At 52.9% G+C, this 18178-nt stretch overlaps 1 protein-coding gene across 4 annotated transcripts in view; it reads right to left on the bottom strand.

Moving 5' to 3' along the window:
* Positions 1-17018, bottom strand: part of ADA (adenosine deaminase) — a 35064-nt gene extending 18046 nt beyond the window's left edge. The window contains exons 1-2 of one of the 4 annotated variants that reach the window (XM_017878004.1): positions 16836-17018; positions 1527-1588 (exon numbers count right to left, since the gene is read on the bottom strand). In XM_017878004.1, the coding sequence (XP_017733493.1) occupies positions 1527-1588; positions 16836-16868 (95 nt within the window). In that variant the 5' untranslated portion in view covers positions 16869-17018. Of the gene's footprint in view, positions 1-47; positions 604-1526; positions 1589-16835 lie in introns of those variants that run through there. The other 3 variants (XM_017878005.1, XM_017878002.1, XM_017878001.1) reach the window with 3 other exon arrangements.
* Positions 17019-18178: the final 1160 nt, after the last annotated feature.

The raw sequence follows: 18178 nt of genomic DNA, 5'->3' as shown, positions 1-18178 counted from the left end.
GAAAAAGGTCCCCGGAAGTACGAAAAGATGGAGAACAGTGGACTTACCAGAAATCTCTCAGGGAGTTGGTGGAGATGCTCCCGAGAGTTGGGGGCAACCCCCAGAGATCCCTCGTTCTCCCCACAGGGGCAGGCCTCTGAATAACAGGATTCTGGCTTATGGAGCAGAAATGTTCAAATTTGGGTCCAGAGCTGAATTCCAAGACCATGAGGGAGAGGCTGAGTTCTTTCAGCTCCAGACAAAGTGAGTGCTGTGCAAACATGCGAGGAACGCAAGTCTGCTGGGGCAGGGCTGGGCGGACAAGGAGCCCATATCTCCTAGGTCGTCTCTCTAGGGAGCGCCTGTTCTTAGCCTCAGTTGATAGAGACCAAGTTCGCAGACAGGAGACAATGTGTCCGGATTTCAATCCAGATCCGCTGGATTTCAAAGTCCCTGCCCTTCAATGCTGGTCCTAAGAGAGGAGCTGCTGTGAGCCCTTGAGGTCTGCATAGGAAGGGAAGAACCTTCCTCGCTGGGGAACAGGGGGACCCTCTGGCCCCCTAGCATCTCTGAGAGCTGAGGCAGGAAGTGTGTTCTCACTTGGAAGATGCAGAGATTTGGGCCCACAGTCGGGGAGCCACGTTTCCGTATCTCCTAGCAGGTTATGACCCTGATGATGTAGTAAAGCCTTAGGGGTCAGACAGCCTTGGGTTCAACTCTTGATCTGCTATTAATTTGTGTGACCTTAGACAACTGTCTTGTCTGAGCCCATTCCCTCCTCAGTAAAATGCAGAGACCATATCCTCCTCTTCCAAGCATGGAGGAAGTCAATGAGCTGATAAAGCCCAGCCCAGCTCTAGGAGATGCTCAACAAATGGTACTGGCATCTCATGTGGGCACATCACCAGCTACAGGCTCTCAGCTAAGTCAAAAGACAGGAGCTGGGCACGGTGGCTCACGTCTGTAATCCCAGCACTGTGGGAGGCCAAGCTGGGTGGATTACTTGAGGTCAGGAGTTCGAGACCAGCCTGGCCAACATGGTGAAATCCCATCTCTGCTAAAAATACAAAAATTGGCCGGACATGGTGGCGTGTGCTTGTAATCCCAGCTACTCGGGAGGCTGAGGCAGGAGAATCGCTTGAACCCAGGAGATGGAGGTTGCAGTGAGCCGAGATCATGCCATTGCACTCCAGCCTGGGTGACAGAGCAAGACTCCATCTCAAAAGAAAAAAAAAAAGAGACTGATTCAGCTCTGGGAACTACCTTCATGCATGTATGTGGGTGGGTGGGGAGAGCAGGCTCAGGCCTGGCTCACCTGACACCAGGACAAAACTCAGAGGCCCAGAAAGCTCAGGAGTTGGTCTGTGGGTCTCCAGCGCAGTGCTGAGGCCTCCATGTCTCCACAGTCCCACTTCTGGCCTGGAGGTGGCTTAATTCCCACAGGGAGACAGGAAGGAACAGTGACCCTGGAATTCCCCAGGGTCCTCTGGGTGGAGCTGTGAACCCCACCCAAATCCCAGGGAGAGGGCTCTTCTCTATGGACTTACCTGCCATAGTATAAGATGGTCTCAGGCTTGATGGCTCCGTCTAGGTGGACGTGCAGTTCTACCTACAAGGGGGCAGGGGGAAGAGACAGAGAAAGGGAGAGAGAGAAGAAATACCTATGAGCCTTTCAGAGCTTAATTAATTAATCATGATAACCATTAGCCACCATTTACTGGCCGGCTGCTGACCCCAAACACTTCAGTAAACTCTGTACCGCACTATCTCGTTTTATCCGCTCCTGGGATATGGGTTTAGCTGTTATCTCGATCTCTTTCACAATTGAGGACACTGAGGTTCAGAGGGGTTAAATATCTCATCCAAGGCCACACAGCATGCAAGTAATAGAAGCAGGGGCCCAACCCAGTATCTTTGTTCTTAATTGCAGCTGGTGAGTGACAGAGGCAGAATTTTAACCCAAGCCCAATTCCAAAGTTTGTGCTCCAGGTCACGTAGGCAGCTCTCGCTCTCAGCCAACTAAATAAACTACTTTAACAAAAGGGATTGACCCAGATGTCCCGAACTAGGGAAGAGCCACAGCATATTTCAAAATTCAGGATCCATTTTCTTTTTCTTTTTCTTTTTTTTGAGATGGATGGAGTGTCGCTCTGTCTCCCAGGCTGGAGGGCAGTGACGCGATCTCTGCTCACTGCAACCTCCACTTCCTGAGTTCAAGCAATTCTTGTGCCTCAGCCTCCTGAGTAGCTGGGACTATAGGCAGGTGCCACCACGCCCAGCTCATTTTTGTATTTTTAGCAGAGATGGGGTTTTACCAGTTGCTCAGGCTAGTCTCGAACTCCTGACCTCAGGTGATCCACCCACCTCGGCCTCCCAAAGTGCTGGGATTACAGGTATGTGCCACCGCGACCGGCCCAGGCTCCATTTTCAAAAGCAGATGCTACTCAAGCATAGCCTATCAGGAATCAATATTAGGCAATAGAAGAACTTTCTAGTACTCTAGAGTTTAAGAGCAGGGTCCTTGGAGGCAGCCCATCTGGCTTGACTCCCAGTTCTGTTGTGTGACCTCAGACAAGACACTTGACCTCTCTGAGCCTCAGTTTCCTCAACTGAAAAACAATGGAATATTATGCCCCCCTGTCCAAGAAAAATTGCAAGGATTAAAAAGGACAGTGTAGGTGGACATGGATAGCCCGAAGGAAACAGCCCCTGCTGCTCAGTCAGGGTGTTTAGTATGAGCTGTTAGAAGCACAGTAGGCAGTGGGAGACGGTGGGGAAAGGGACTTTGCTGTTCCTCTTCTTCCTGTTCCAAATGATGGAAGCTTTCTCCGTAGCCAGGGGAGATCCAGAAAACTCTCAGCTGACATCTCATGCTGCGGTGGGGAGCATGGAGAGCTGGATAAGAAAGTTGGCTGCTCTGGCTCAGGGAGGAACAGCCAAGGAGTTGCTGGTCCAAGGGCATCTAGGAGCACATACATGAGCTGCCTCCTGCAGAGGAAACCCAGCCCAGGCCCATGGGAGGCCAGCAGGGAACAGAGACACCAGAGGTCCTATCAGCAGGACCTCAGAGTCATCAGATCTCTCCCGAGGTCATCCAGCTGGCAAGGGACAGAGCGGTCCTCACACCCAGGCTCGGGGCCAGCTTAGTTGCTGGATTCCCTGACAAAATGAGTTCAGTTCCCACCCAGTCAAATGTTTGTTTCTTGGGTTCTCAAAATATGCTCAGCATTGGGAATACTGAAGCTTATAGCCCAGGGAACGGCCAACCAGCTGTGTGACCTCAGGCAAGGGACCTCACCTCTCTGAGCCTCTGTTTTCTATCCTTAACCCTCACAGGGCTATGGAGAGGGCCCAGCCAGAGAGCCGGAGTCACACTGTACAGAGCATCATGCAGTTAGAGCTGGAATCTCGGCTCCTCCACTCACTCCCTGTGTGACCCTGAGAAAGTCACTTCACTTCCTGTGCCTCGGCATCCCCATCTGTTAAATGGAGAGAATGACAGTCCTTCCTTCTAGGCTTCATGAGGGTTAACTGCATTAGTACACAGGGAGTTCTTGGCACATAGCAAATGCTAAATAGTTGTCAACTAAAAGTCAATGAAGGCCGGGCATGGGGGCTCACACCTGTAATCCAACCACTTTGGGAGGCCGAGGTGGGTGGATCACCTGAAGCCAGGAGTTCGAGACCAGCCTGGCCAACATGGCAAAACCCCATCTCTACTAAAAATACAAAAAATTAGCTGGGCATGGTGGCGCACACCTGTAATCTCAGCTACACGGGAGGCTGACGCAAGAGAATCACCTGAACCCGGGAGGCAGAGGCTGCAGTGAGCCGAGATTATGCCACTGTACTCCAGCCTGGGCGACAAGAGCGAAACTCCATCTCAAAAATAAAAATAAAATAAAAGTCAATGAAGGCCTGCGCTCCTGCTGGATGGTAGATTGTAGAGTTAAACAGAAGGGTCTAAGTCCTGTTCCTGGGGCTTGTACAGGCCCCAGAGTGGGAGAGGCATTAAGCAAATGTCACATGGGAAAATGTACAGTCACAAACCAAGACGACTCCTATGACAGAGGGTAACAAACAAGAGAAGCGAACACATCTAGAGGGCCAACAATGAGCCTGAGTGAAAAGCTGGAGGACAGAGAAGAACCCACAATGCAAGGAGGGGTACAGGGGGAGGCGGGAAGAAAATTCCAGGTGGAGGGAACAGCATGTGCAAGGCCCTATGGCAGAAGAAAATGGGGTGTATGAAAGGAATTAAATAGAGGCTCAGAGAAGGGATGGTTCACGGGACTGGAGAGGCTGTAGGATAGGACCACCCAGGCAGGGCTGTGCGGGCCACGAGGAGTCAGGCTTTATCTGGAAAGCACACAGAAGCCACTGCAGCGTTGGCAGCTGGTTAGAGAAAGAGGATGGCTCCTGCAAGGCCAGTTAGAGGCTACTGCAGCCATTTGAAAGATGACTGTGGATTGCACCAGGGTTGTGAGGTGCATAGAGGAAAAACAGGTGGATAGAAAGAGATGGCAAGGCTCACACTTCAGGTTAGGCCTGGGTGGGGAGCAATTCCCACAGTTTGAGACAGAGAACTCTGGAAGAGAAGACCAAGTCCTGGAGCTCCCTCCAGGAGGGAGGATGTGGGGGAGGGAGGCATGATTAGGTTTGTCTTAGTTATGTTAAACTGGAGACGCCTTTTGTTTTTTGTTTTTTTTGAGATGGAGTTTTGCTCTGTTGCCCAGGCTGGAGTGCAGTGGCTCCAGCTCGGCTCATTGCGACCTCTACCTCCCAAGTTCAAGCGATTCTCCTGCCTTAGCCTCCTGAGTAGTTGGGACTACAGGTACCCACAACCATGCGCAACTAATTTTTGTATTTTTAGTAGAGACTGGGTTTCACCATATTGGCCAGGCTGGTCTTGAACTCCTGACCTCAAGTGATCTGCCCACCTCAGCCTCCCAAAATGCTGGAATTACAGGTGTGAACCACTGCGTCCAGCCAACTGGAGATGCCTTTGAGATATCCAAAGGTAAATGGAGGAAGCCAATGGGATGTAAGAGTCTAGAGCTACCCTGAGAAGCCCACGCTGGGAATGTAGGTAGGAATGTGGGTGGGCACAGAAGGTGTGGGCTTGAAGGAGTTCACCTAGGGAGAGAACATCAAGGGAGGTAAGGAAAAGGCCTAGGATGAAGCTTTGACCAGCGCAAGCACTTAGTGGCTTTACGGAGGAGGCTGAGCCTACAGTACTGTGGCCAGAGAGGTGGGAGGGTGTGTGGTATGCAGAAGGCCGGGCCATCAGATGTCAAGTTAGCAGTGGTTCACAGGGTTAGCACAGTGGGCTGAATGGTGGCCCCCACAAAGCTGTCTACATGCTAATCCTAATGCCCAGAACCTGTAAATATTACCTTACATGGGTTGGGCACGGTGGCTCATGCCTGTAATCCCAACACTTTGGGAGGCCAAGGTGGGTGGATCATTTGAGGTTAGGAGTTCAAGACCAGCCTGGCCAACATGGTGAAATCCCATCTCTATTAAAAATACAAAAAGCAGCCAATCATGGTGGCATGCACCTGTAGTCCGAGCTACTTGGGAGGCTGAGGTGGTGGAATCATTTGAACCCAGGAGGCGGAAATTGCAGTGAGCCGAGATTGAGCCACTGGACTCCAGCATGGGCAACAGAGCAAGACTCCCTCTCAAAAAAATATTACCTTATGGCCAGGCGCAGTGGCTCATGCCTGTAATCCCAGCACTTTGGGAGGCCAAGGCGAGTGGATCACCTGAGGTCAGGAATTCAAGACCAGCCTGGCCAACATGGTGGTTACTAAAAATACAAAAATTAGCTGGGCGTGGTGGTAGGTACCTACAATCCCAGCTACTCGGGAGGCTGAGGCAGGAGAACTGCTTGAACCCGGAGGCAGAGGTTGCAGTGAGTCGAGATTGCATCACTTCACTTCAGCCTGGGTGAAAGTGCAAAATTCCATCTCAAAAAAAAAAAAAAAAAAAAAACCTTATATGGCAAAGTGTGATTATTAAATGTCTTGACAGGAAGAGTTTATCCTGGATTATCTGGTTGGGACCGAGATGCAATCACATGTATCCTTATAAGAGAGAAACAAATAGTTTTAAGAGAAACACACACAAGAGGAAGCAGCAACGTGACCTCAGAGGCAGAGACTGGAATGATGCGGCCACAAGCCAAGGAATGCCTGGAGCCGCCAGCAACCAGAAGAGGCAAGGAATGGACTCCCCTGGGAGCCTTCAGAGGGCAGGTGGCTCTGATGATATCTTGATATTGGACTTCTGGCCCCCAGAACTGCAAGGGCACACGTTTCTGTTGGTTGAAGCCACCCAGGTGTGGCAACTTATTACGGCAGCCACAGGAAACTCACATAGTCAGGCCCTGCTGGAGGTCACAGGATGAAAGGGCAGAAACATGTCCCTCAGGCTAAAAGCGCAGACACTGGGGGCTTCAGATGAGTAGTTCTCAACCTCAGCTGCAAGTTAGGAGCATGGGAAGTTCTGCCCAGTTCCCAAGGCCTCAGCCCCATCCGAGGTCAATTAAAGCAAAATCCTTGGTGGCAGGCCCAGGCAGAGGATTTTCAAAAAAAATATGTAGTCAAGGTTGGGAACCACTGCCCTAGAGGAACCATTCTAGAGGCCTGAGTGAGGGTAGAATCCACACTGGAATAAGGTAAGAAAGAAGTGGAGGTAAGAAGAGGAAGAAGGTTTAGACTACTCTTTCACAGTTTTGCCCCTAAAGGAACAAGCAGCCTTGGAGTGGGCAGGACGTGCATGTGGGTCAAGAGAATGGCGGGCTTTTTTAAAGGTAGGGATGTCTTGGGTAAGTTTAAACATTCATGGGGATGATTGAGGCTGAGTGAGAGGAGTTGCATGAGGTTACTGGGAAGGTAGGAGGAAGTCAGAAGGTCAAACCAGGCCTGGCCTTGGAGCACCGAGAACAGGAGGATCAGGCAGTGAATGGGGGCAGTAGTCACGCCCCCTTGTGGGTGGGGCGGTCTGCATGGCTACTTCTGGCTAAAGTATTTATTTGTTTCTTTACTTGTTTTTTTTTTTTTTTGAGATGGAGTCTGGCTCTGTTGCCCAGGCTGGAGTGCAGTGGCAAGATCTCAGCTCACCGCAGGCTCTGCCTCCCAGGTTCAAGGGATTCTCGTGCCTCAGCCTCCCAAGAAGCTGGGATTACAGGTGCCCACTACCACGCCCGGCTAATTTTTGTACTTTTAGTAGAGACAGGGTTTCACCATGTTGGCCAGGCTAGTTTCGAACTCCTGACCTCGGGTGATCCACTCACCTAGACCTCCCAAAAGTGTTAGGATTACAGGCGTAAGCTGCCTTGCCCTGCCTGGAGAAAGTATTCAAATGTCAATCCAAGAGCCCCACCTCCCAGCTCTGCTTTACTCTGGCACAACAATTGGCAATGTTCAGAGTGGAATCTTCCCATCTGCCTGGGGCCCTGAGTGATCGCAAGGAGCCAAAACCTCACTGGAGGCCCCGGAGGGACAAACAGTATAAGGTCAACCTGGGTCTCTGCAGGCCCCTCAGACCTGGGGGCTGTTTGTTACCGCAGCAGCACAAGGTAGCCTCTCCTGCCTGAGAATGAGCAAACACACCTTTCTCAACTCAGCCTTGCAAACTGTGGTAAGAAGCAGAACCAAGTGCTATGAGATAAAGAAAAATCACACTGGGGTGGGCGCAATTTAGAAAGTGTGTTGGGAAAAGATCACTTAAAGGAGGAGTTCGCCAGGGAGAAGAAAGAAGGAAGGAGGGGGAGAATGGCTCCAGGCAGGGGAGCTGCGTGTGCTTAGTGTCTGAATCAGGAAGCAGGCGGGGGGGAGTTGGCGAGAGTGCAGAGTGAAGTTAGTGGTGAGAAATGAGGCCAGGGCAAAGTGGAGAGGGGGCAGGGAGACTGCAGAGGCCGAAGCAAAGGGTTTTCCACCCAAGTGTGTTAAATGGGAGAGTCCCCTTTAAAAAAAAACCTTTCCTGGCTGCTGTGTGGAGGACAGGATGGCAGGAAGCCAGAACAGAAGACCAGCTACTGTGGGAGGGAAGATCTGATTGGGATTTGAATAACATGCGGGAAGTATTCAAGGCAGCATCAGAGACAGTGGGTGCTCAGTGAGCAGGAGCCAGATGGTGTCGGGGTGCAGGAGCAAGGGGTTCAGGGAGCCGGGCAGGAGGCAGGAACGCCTCCGGGAAGGGGCAAGCAGAGCCAGCTGCCCACCATGACCAGTAGCATTCATCCCTTCTCAGGGCTGCCTGAGTAGAGGCCCAGACACATTTCAGGAGTGGAGCAGAGGCAGGAAGCTACCTCTACAGGTGGCTCAAGCTCAGGCAGGCCTCTCACTGAATTTTCTAGAAAACTGCAACACACCATGGGAAGTCTGTCAGCCTATTCCATATGACAATGACAGTGGGGTGGGGACCCTGCTTTCATGTCCCCTTTCAGGGAAAAGGGTCAGCAGTGGCCTCGAACTTTTGAGTATCTACTATGTGCTAGACTGTCTACATGCATTATCTTATTTCATCCTCACAACCAGCAAGGTAGAGACTTCACGCCCATTTTACTGATGAAGAAACTGAGGTTCAAAGAAGTACCCCCAAAACAGTCAGTGATGGAGTCAGAATTTGAACCCTCGTCTGATTCTTGAGCTCCGAACCACTCTACTGTACTGCCTCTGTGGGCCCAGCCTCAGACATCAATAATGCAGAAATAATAATAATGAGAAAGCAACTACCTACTGTTTTCAGACCCTTTATCTCATTTCATCTTAATCCCTAGGCAATGTACATGTCGGCCCCTGTTACAGATGGGGAAGTGGACTTGCCAGGCTAAGCCCGGAGAAGTTTAGTGGCCTGTCCAGGGTTACACAAATTGATGGTGGTGGAACTAGGGCGGAACTCAAGTCCCTCTGCCTCTATTCCCAAGTCCTGCCCACAGGCCACACCCCCTCCCTGGCACTCCTGACCTCTCCGGAGGGGAATCCCATGCCCCCTCCCACTGCCTTTGCTCTCTGCAAGGCTCACTCACAGCCAGCCCAGCAACAGTCCCCACAGCAGGAAATCCTCCCAGTGCTGATGTGAATGGGAAGCATCCTCAGTTACCAACAAATATTTACTAAGCTCCACTATGTGCCAGGCACTGTGGAGGCCCTGGGGAAATGCACTAAGTCTCTGCTCTCAAGAGATGCCTGCCAGAGAGGCCCAGGGCGGTGGGTTCACTCACTCAAGGTCACTCAGTGTGTCGGCAGCAGAGCTACCATGAGGACCCAGGTCTTGGACTCCTGGGCCAGATACTCCCAGATCTGACTCATGTTTCCATGTTCCCAGCTGCTGGAGGGCGAGTAGGGCCGTCTACCTCCAAGGCAAACCCAGTCAGATTAGCTGTCCCCAAGGCTCACCAGGCAGAACTAAGCTGACTGGGTTTGCCTGGGAGGTAGACGGCCCTGCTCGCCCTCCAGCAGTTGGCTTTGCCTCCCAAACACATTGCTCCGTTTTGGTTTGATCTGACTTTTTGGGTTCATATATGTAACATGTCTGTCTCACTCACGAGCTGTTTGCTGAGACGGGGGACCTTGTCTGTGTCATCATGCAGTGTCGTCAGTGCCTACGACAGTACCTCGCACAGCACCAACTGCTCTCTATGTTCAATGACCACACCGTATTTCCTCGTCTCCCTGTCCCATGTCAGCAATGCTGGGTGCTCTCCCTGCAACAAGGAAGGGGCTGACCTGCCCCCATGGGAGCTGGCAGAACCCACACAGGGGCAAAGGAGCCAGGGCTGCCTGGTCAGCTCACAGAACCTGAGCACCATGGCCAGAACCCAGATGAGCCACTGGTGCCCACTGCCAGCCGAACGTCCCCTCCCTCTCTAGCCCTGCTTTTGGTGATGAGCTGGGCAGTGCCAGGGTCAGTGACTTATGCCACCGTGGCCTCACAGCGGACTTTTAGTGTGAGGCCAGGAGACAGAGCAGCCCTGGGCTGATAAACTGTTTCAGCTCCACCTCCTCCAGGAAGCCCTCTGTGCTCAGCCTCATCTAGGCTCCACCAGCTCCGAGGTACACGGTAGAAGGGACTGAGCAGTCCCCGCAGTGTCTCCTGCTGACTTAAGGCCTCACAGCTCTGCTGCTCAGAGGTTTCACAGAAGGCAAGGTGTGCCTTCCACCTGGGGAAATTCCTGTGGAGCCACAGCATAGGGACTTAGCACACCTATACTCGTTTTAAAGGCAACAAGACTGAGGCTCAGAGAGTGGGAGGACCTTGAGTTAGAAAGTCTAATACACACCACAGCCACAAAGCTATTTGACTCTAAACCCAGAGGTCTTAACAGCAGCACGCTCCCTTCATGCCACATAGCAAGGTGCTGGGTCACTGATGCTAACATCTAAACAGGGGCCAGGCGCGGTGGCTCACTCTTGTTAATACCAGCACTTTAGGAGGCTGAGGTGGGTGGATCACTTGAGGCCAGGAGTTCGAGACCTCCTCTTCACAGAGGTGGAAGGGAGGACCAGCGAGGGGAAGTGGATCCCGAGTCCCAGCTACTCGGGAGACTGAGGCAGGAGGATGGCATGAACCCAGGAGGCAGAGGTTGCAGTGAGCCAAAATCGTGCCACTGCACTGCAGCTTGGGTGACAGAGTGAGACTTCGGCTCAAAAAAAAAAAAAGTAACTGAAGGCACCTGGTACCCAGGACTACTTCAAGGACAGCCATTGTTACGGACAACATGGTGAAACCCTGTCTCTACTAAAAACACAAAAATTAGCCAGGCATGGTGGCGCACACCTGTAATCCCAACTACTTGGGAGACTGAGGCAGAAGAATCACTTGAACCCCGGGGGGCAGAGGTTGTAGTGAGCCAAGATCGCACCACTGCACTCCAGCCTGGGCGACAGAGTGAGACTCTGTCTCAAAAGTCTAAGCAGGACCATTATCAATCATGGTGGTGCTGACCAATGGCAGCTATTGCTGCTGCACCTGCTCAGAGCCAGGCCTGCACTTGGTGTTTGAGAGGTGGATATGGGTATAATTCTCATTTTAGAGAGGGGAAACTGAGGCACCATGAAGTTAAATGACTCATTCAAGCTCCTCTAGTTGGAAAGTGGGAAATCAGGACTCAGACCCAGACAGCCTGACCCCAGTTGGTGTCCAAGTTCAAATTCCTTGCTGTTCTAGCTCCCTGGTCACTAGGCGTGCAGAGGTTATCCTCAACAACTGCTCTGGGGCCTGAGAACACTAAGGGCTGAGGACAAGCCTACCCCCAACACCTTGGGTAAATACAGATTCCAACCTCACTCTGCCCCCACAGCCTGCTCCTCTCCACCACCCACAGCCAGACCATGGTCCTACTACCTTGCCCCACCCCAGGGGGCACCATAGGGACCCCTTCAAGACACCTGAGCAGGTGGACAAGTCTCTCCTGAATCACAGGGCCCCCAGCCACCCAGGCCAAGCCCACCCTGAGGTTGAATGCAGGATTGGGAAGCTGTCTGGCCTCCCCTGCCTCCCTGTGTGACCACAGACCACTTCCCCTCTCTGCTCCTCCCTTCCTCCTCTGAAGCAGAAGGCTTCAACGAAACTCAGTCTCCTCTGTTCCCTTCCCCCACCAACTGCCACATTAGTCAAAATGGGTAAGGCAGGCTCTTCCTAGCGACATTTTTGTTTTCACAGGTGGCTCTGGTAACTGAAAACCACTGCAAGCCTGAAGAGAAGAAGTGCAGCTGGTGGGTTTTGTGTCAGGAAGAAAAAAGGAGGGAGACTCTGCAGCTGGGGAGGCCTCTCAGAGTCTACTGCAGCCCCCACTCCAGTCCCCAGAAAGGAAACCCACCCGAGGGTCTGCTGGTACCAGCCAGGCACTGTGCAAAAACCAGTCAGCAAATCAGTTTCCCCAGGAACCCCAAGATCGTGGTTTTGTCATCCCATTTTATAGAGGGGGAAGCTGAGGTTCAGGAGGTGTCTCCGTGAGGTACCCTAGCTGCTATGCAGCAAGGCAGGAATTCAGCCCCCGTACATCTGAAGCCCGGGGCTAACGCACTGGGCCACACTGCCACCCTGATTCTAACTCTTCCCCCGACACCGCCCCACCTTTTTCTGCATAAAGTGGGAGTGGCAAATGAGCAAAGCAATGAACAGCTTCTGCTTCAGTGCAGGCAGATCTGGGTTCAAGTCTAGCTCTGCTGCTTGCCAGCTGTGTGACTTTGGCAATTTCCCTCCCCTCTCTGAGCCTCAGTTTCCTCCTAGATAAGTGAAGTTAATAATAGTACAGGACTTGCCTCAGAGGGTTGACAAAAACATTAAATGAGTCACTGTACGCAAAGCAGGACAGCGCCTCATGCAGAGTAGACATTCAAATATGAAACAGAAAAGGGACATTGCTGATTTAGCCCCAATTCCCCTCTGCATCAGACAAGGGACAGTTTAGAAATTGCTGTCCCTTGGCCGGGTGCGGTGGCTCACACCTGTAATCCCAGCACTTTGGGAGGCTGAGGTGAGCGGATCACCTGAGGTTGGGAGTTCGAGACCAGCCTGGCCAACAAGGAGAAACCCTGTCTCTACTAAAAATAAAAAAAAATTAGCTAGGCATGGTGGTGTGTGCCTGTAATTCCAGCTACTTGGGAGGCTGAGGAAGGAGAATCGCTTGAACCCGGGAGGGGAAGGTTGTGGTGAGCTGAGATCGTGCCACTGCACTCCAGTCTGGGCAATAAGAGCAAAACTCTGTCTTAAAAAAAAGAAAAGAAACTGCTGTCCCAGCCCGTACCAGTTCACTCGCCAGTCTACAGCTTCAAAGCTCTCAGATTTTGTGTAGCCCTGGCAAGTCCCTCCACTCTCTAAGCCTCAGTTTCTTCATCTGTAAATGGGGATGAAGACCTATTCCTTGTCAAGTCATTCAGAGGATTCTGTGAGATAAAAGTTACTGGCTGGGCACAGTGGCTCACAACTGTAATCCCAGCACTTTGGGAGGCTGAGGCAGGAGGATCACCTGAGGTGAGGAGTTCGAGACCAGCCTGACCAACATAGTGAAACCCTGTCTCTACTAAAAATACAAAAATTAGCCAGGCGTGGTGGCTGACACCTGTAATCCCAGCTATTCCGGAGGCTGAGGCAGGAGAATCGCTTGAACTCAGGAGGCGGAGGTTGTAGTGAGCCAAGATCACACCACTGCACTCCAGCCTGAGCAACAGAGTGAGACTCTGGCGCAAGCCTGTAGTCCCAGCTACTCAGGAAGCTAAGGCAGGAGGATCGCATGAACCCAGGAGGCAGAGGTGGCAGTGAGCCAAAATCGTGCCACTGCACTCCAGCTCGGGCGACAGAGTGAGACTCTGGCTCAAAAAAAAAAGAAGTCACTGAAGGCTCCTGGTACCCAGGACTACTTCAAGGATAGCCATTGTTATGATTATTATAACAACAGGCATGTGATCGGCATTGGCCTCCAGGATGCAGAATGCCTGAGTGCCTGGTGCCACCTGTGAACACAGGCTGATAAGGGCCACCCCTCCAACCTCCCTTTCCACTTCCTCCAGTGCCCAGCAGGTGTTCACACACCTGACAGGGAAAACTTGACTTGGGCATTCCCTGACAATGACCCTGCGTGGCAGGCACACTTGAATGTGTGTTTAGAGTTCCGAGTGAAGGAATCCAGGAGTGGCCAACCTGGAGATCCATTCCTTATCTATGAGGAACATCTGAGCCCCACCCCATTCCCACGGGACACTGACCATAGAGGGGTATAGGGACCAAGGCCCTTTGTTTTGGGTTAAATGAAGGTTACTAGGTGCAGGTGGTTGGGGGAAGGTGTTAAATGAAAATGCTATATAAACTGCATGCTTTTGCAAGTGGTTGAGGTTCTTCTGCTCAGCCTGCCACCACTGGACTCTCTTCCCTATATGTAAGCCCCCAGTAAAACCCCATATCTTGTTTGCTACCTCTTCCAAAGAAGGTAGCCTCTTGAACCTGGTGCTATCTCCATTGGAGTCAATAGGGGTCCTGCACAACAGAAGGCAGCTGCCTAGGGCCTTGCTACGCAAAGTGTGTTCCTGGATCGATGACGTTAGCATTTCCCGGGAGCTGGTCAGCAGTGCAGCATCACAGGCCCCACCCCGACCCACACAGAATCAGTGTGAACATTAAAAGTCAGGCCATTTGAGTTAAGTTTGAAAAGCACTGCCCTGCTCTGCTTTCTTCTAGCTGACCAGGTCCCAGGCCTCAGCTGGTGGCAGGTATGAGAAGCTGAAGGACACAGCAAAGGCTCCTGTCTCAGGAGGTTTGCACCTGGGGCACTGGCACCTCTATCCCCAAAGGTTTCTGCAGAGGTAGTTTAGGAAAGATGGTTAGGCGCATGGGATTACGAAGCCAGCCTCCCTTGGACTTAAACCCCAGACTGGACATTTCCTAGCTGTGTGATCTTGGGCCTAGTTAACCTTTCCGTGCCTGGATTAAATGAAAAATGCAAATAATGTGTTTAGAACGGTGCCTGGCACAGAAACATCAACACTCCATAAGCTGCAGCTAGTAATGCTAATAATTATAACTATCATCTGTCCCACCCACGAGAGGGCAGGGAGCTGGCTCTGGTCATAGTGCCTCTGGGATTCACACTCCTTCCCACTTCTCCTGCCAGCTCAGGCAAGTTCCTCCTCACAATCATAGAAGATTTGTCATGCCTCAAACACATGGCAGGTAACAGTCTACCTTCACTCTCAAGCATCACCTTGTGGCCTTGGGACTCAGGACACAGGACACCCACATAAGCAGCTGATGTCCCATCCTCCCGATGTGCACACTGAGGTCCCAACAGGGAAAATGATCTGCCAGCTTGAATCAGATGGGAGGACTGGGCAAGGCCAAAAAAATGGGGATAATAATATGAGTCCCTCCCTTGATGGGCTGTTACAGAAGAACTGCAAGGATCCAATGGGTGTCTGCAACAAGTTCTCTAGAAGTGGGCCCTGCTGTTGGTCTCCATAACTCCCAACACATTCGCAATTGAGGAGTTTTTTTTTTTTTTTTTTTTTTTTTTTTTTTGAGAGGGAGTCTTGCTCTGTTGCCCTGGCTGGAGTGCAGTGGCGCGATCTGGGCTCACTGCAAGCTCCACCTCTCGGGTTCACGCCATTCTCCTGCCTCAGCCTTCCACAAAGCTGAGACTACAGGCGCCTGCCACCACGCCCGGTTAATTTTTTGTATTTTTAGTAGAGACAGGGTTCCACCTTGTTGGCCAGGATGGTCTTGATCTCCCGAACTTGTGATCCATCCGCCTCCGCCTCCCAAAGTGCTGGGATTACAGGCGTGAGCCACCGCGACTGGCCAATCAAGGAGCTTTGCTACTGCCATAGGATTCACATCAGGGGACAGTGGGTCCCCAGCCCAAGGGCAGAGGGAGCCCAGAGCATTTAACAAAAAGACTGAAAAGGAGAGGTGCCAATCATGGGCCACCTGGCTCCAATAAGATGTGAAGGAGGCAGGGGTGGGGGTAGGAGGGCTTGTACAGCACCTCAGCGCTCCCAGCTTCTGATGGGGAGTAGCTGAGCATTTTCCCTGGGCTGGGGGCATCAGTAGCGGGGGCTGGGCCCCACCCTCCTCAGAAGGTAGGTGGGCTCTCCCATCCACAGCCTGTCTCCCTCACACTAACACATGCATACTCACTGGATTCTCACCCGCACGTTTGTGATATCTGTCATCATCACTCACACCTATTTCTTTTTTTTTTTTTTTTTTTTTTGAGACAGGGTCTTGCTCTGTCTCCTAGGCTGGAGTGCAGTGGCACCATCACAGCTCACTGCAGCCTTAACCTCCTGGGCTCAAGCAATCCTCCTGCCTCAGCCTCCTGAGTAGCTGGGACTATGGGAGTGCACCACCACACCCACCTCCCCTAATTTTTTATTTTTTATTTTTTGGAGAGACAGGGTCTAGTTATGTTGCCCAGGCTAGTCTCAAACTCCTGGACTCAAGTGATCCTCCCGCCTCAGCCTCCCAAAGCACTGGGATTACAGGCCTGAGCCAACCTGCAGGGCCACTCACACCTATTTCTAAGAAGTTAGTAAGTTGAGGCTGATTGCAGCTGACTCCTACCCCAACCCCCCACTCTCACACCCTACTGGCTGATTCACCCTGCTTGGCAGACTCCTGGGCCCCTCCTCTCCGACTCTGAGACAGGCCAAGGGGGTCCGGACCCTCCCTGACCCCACCAGTCCCAAGACGCCACAGCTGGTGAGCGGAGAGACAAGAGGATTCTCCCCTGGGGCCAGTGGCCATGGCTTGCCCTAGAGTGAACCCTGCTAGGGCCCCAAACCCAGGGCCTACCTAGCTCCTGTTCTTCTCGCGGGGGTAGGGGGGTGCCCTGCTCCCCTCCCTCCCCTTTCTGGCAGGGCTCACGGTTCTTCCCCGGGACGCATCCACAAATCCGGGCTCCTTGGTGCTCACCACCATAATGCTGGCGTACAAATCTACTTCCATTCACTGAGCACTCAGTAGGCGCCGGGCACAGCACTAGGTGCTTATCCGGCGTAGACATCGGGCCCGATCATACAGCTGAGTTTCAGAGACCTCAAGCCCCTGCCCAGGCCCACACAGCGCTCAACGGTGCTAAGATGCCCACTTGACAGACAGCGAAACTGAGACCCAGAGGGGTCAAGTCAGGGGCAGAAGCAGACTCTGGAGGCCTCCGGGTTCCGGACCTTCTCTTTTCCATTGTCCCTGATTAGCCCGCAAGCGAGCCACGGCCTAAGCCGAAGGAAGAACGCGCCTGCAGGAGCCCCCGTTCGTTCCCGGGGTTCGGACGCCCCGGGCTGGGCCCCATTAAGCCCCTCGGGCCGCCCAGCCGCTGGTCCCCCGGCCCCAGAGCCCCCGCGCGCTCTCACTTTGGGCTTGTCGAAGGCGGGCGTCTGGGTCATGGTGCCCGCGTGCGCCCCGGCGCTGCTCCCTCCGCCGACGCTCGGTGGGTCTCTGCCGGCTCAGTGGCCACTCGGCTTTCTCTGGGGTCCGCGGTGGCCGCGGCCGGCCACGCTCTTAACAGGGCTGGGCCCCGCCTCCTACCCCGCCCCGCGCCGTTCCCCGGGCCCGCCCTCTCGCCGGAGCCCCCGCCCCGTCCGCCGGTCCGGGTCGCGCGTTTCCTGGAATTCTGGATCCAGCGTCCTCGCCCGCCGACCCGAAAACTACGGCCCCGCGGCGCCCGACCGGACCCACCTGTGGGCGCGAGCCCCGGCCGCCTCGCTGGCACTGCCTTCCCCCCGGCTCCTCCAGCAACTTTCAAGGGTCCCCCTGCAGTCTGGGCGCTGCTGTGAGCCAGGCCCGAGCTCGAAGCGGGGACCCCGGGAGCATCGCAAACCTCGAGGGGCGTGCTTTCCACCGGATAGACGGACGCTCGTCGCAGAAACACACAACATAATTGTATAGTTAAGGAGCTTTCGAGGGGGGCCTGCACGAATTCACCGGGGGTGGAGAGAACATTCTACGTGAGAGACTCCAGGGAGCTGGGAGTGAAAGGAGATGAGGAAAGCTGGAGCTCGAAGGGAGGGAGAACACACACAGTCCCCTCCTGGGCATTCACCTTTAAGAAACCCGCCCAGGCACAGCCAGAGACCTGTGCAGAATGTTCACACCGCGCTATTCCGAATAACAGGAGCATTGGAAACACCCCCAAATGCCCCTCCATGGGCGAGTGGGCAAATAAACTGGAATATTCACACCATGAAACGTTAGACAGCAGTGAAACGGAATGAACTTCAGCCAGATAACAACAGAAGCAATGCCTCAGAAACAACGTTGAGTGAAAAAACTAAGTTGCAGAAAACTGAATACAACGGTGCAACTTTTAGAATGTGTAAAAGCAAAACCAAAAGTGTGTATGTTTAGACACATGCACCGGTGGAAAGAAATGTAAAGCAAGGGAAAAATGAGCATAGATACTGGAGAAGAGTGGTTATCTCAGGTGAATGGGAAGGAGCTGGGAGGAGGCAAGGACGGAGGGAAAGAACACCCGGGTACAGCTTATTGATTGTTTGATTGATTGATTGAGAAGGAGTTTCGCTCTTTCGCGGAGGCTGCAGTGAAGTGGTGCGATCTGGGCTCACTGCAACCTCCGCCCCCTGGGTTCAAGCAATTCTCCTGCCTCAGCTCCCCTAGTAGGTGGGATTACAGGTGCCTGCCACCATGCCTGGCTAATTTTTGTATTTTTAGTAGAGACAGGGTTTCACCATGTTGC

Source organism: Rhinopithecus bieti, unplaced genomic scaffold (genome assembly GCF_001698545.2).
Source record: "Rhinopithecus bieti isolate Rb0 unplaced genomic scaffold, ASM169854v2 scaffold_10347, whole genome shotgun sequence".
NCBI lineage: Eukaryota > Metazoa > Chordata > Mammalia > Primates > Cercopithecidae > Rhinopithecus > Rhinopithecus bieti.
This window is presented reverse-complemented; position numbering and strand designations above follow the sequence as displayed.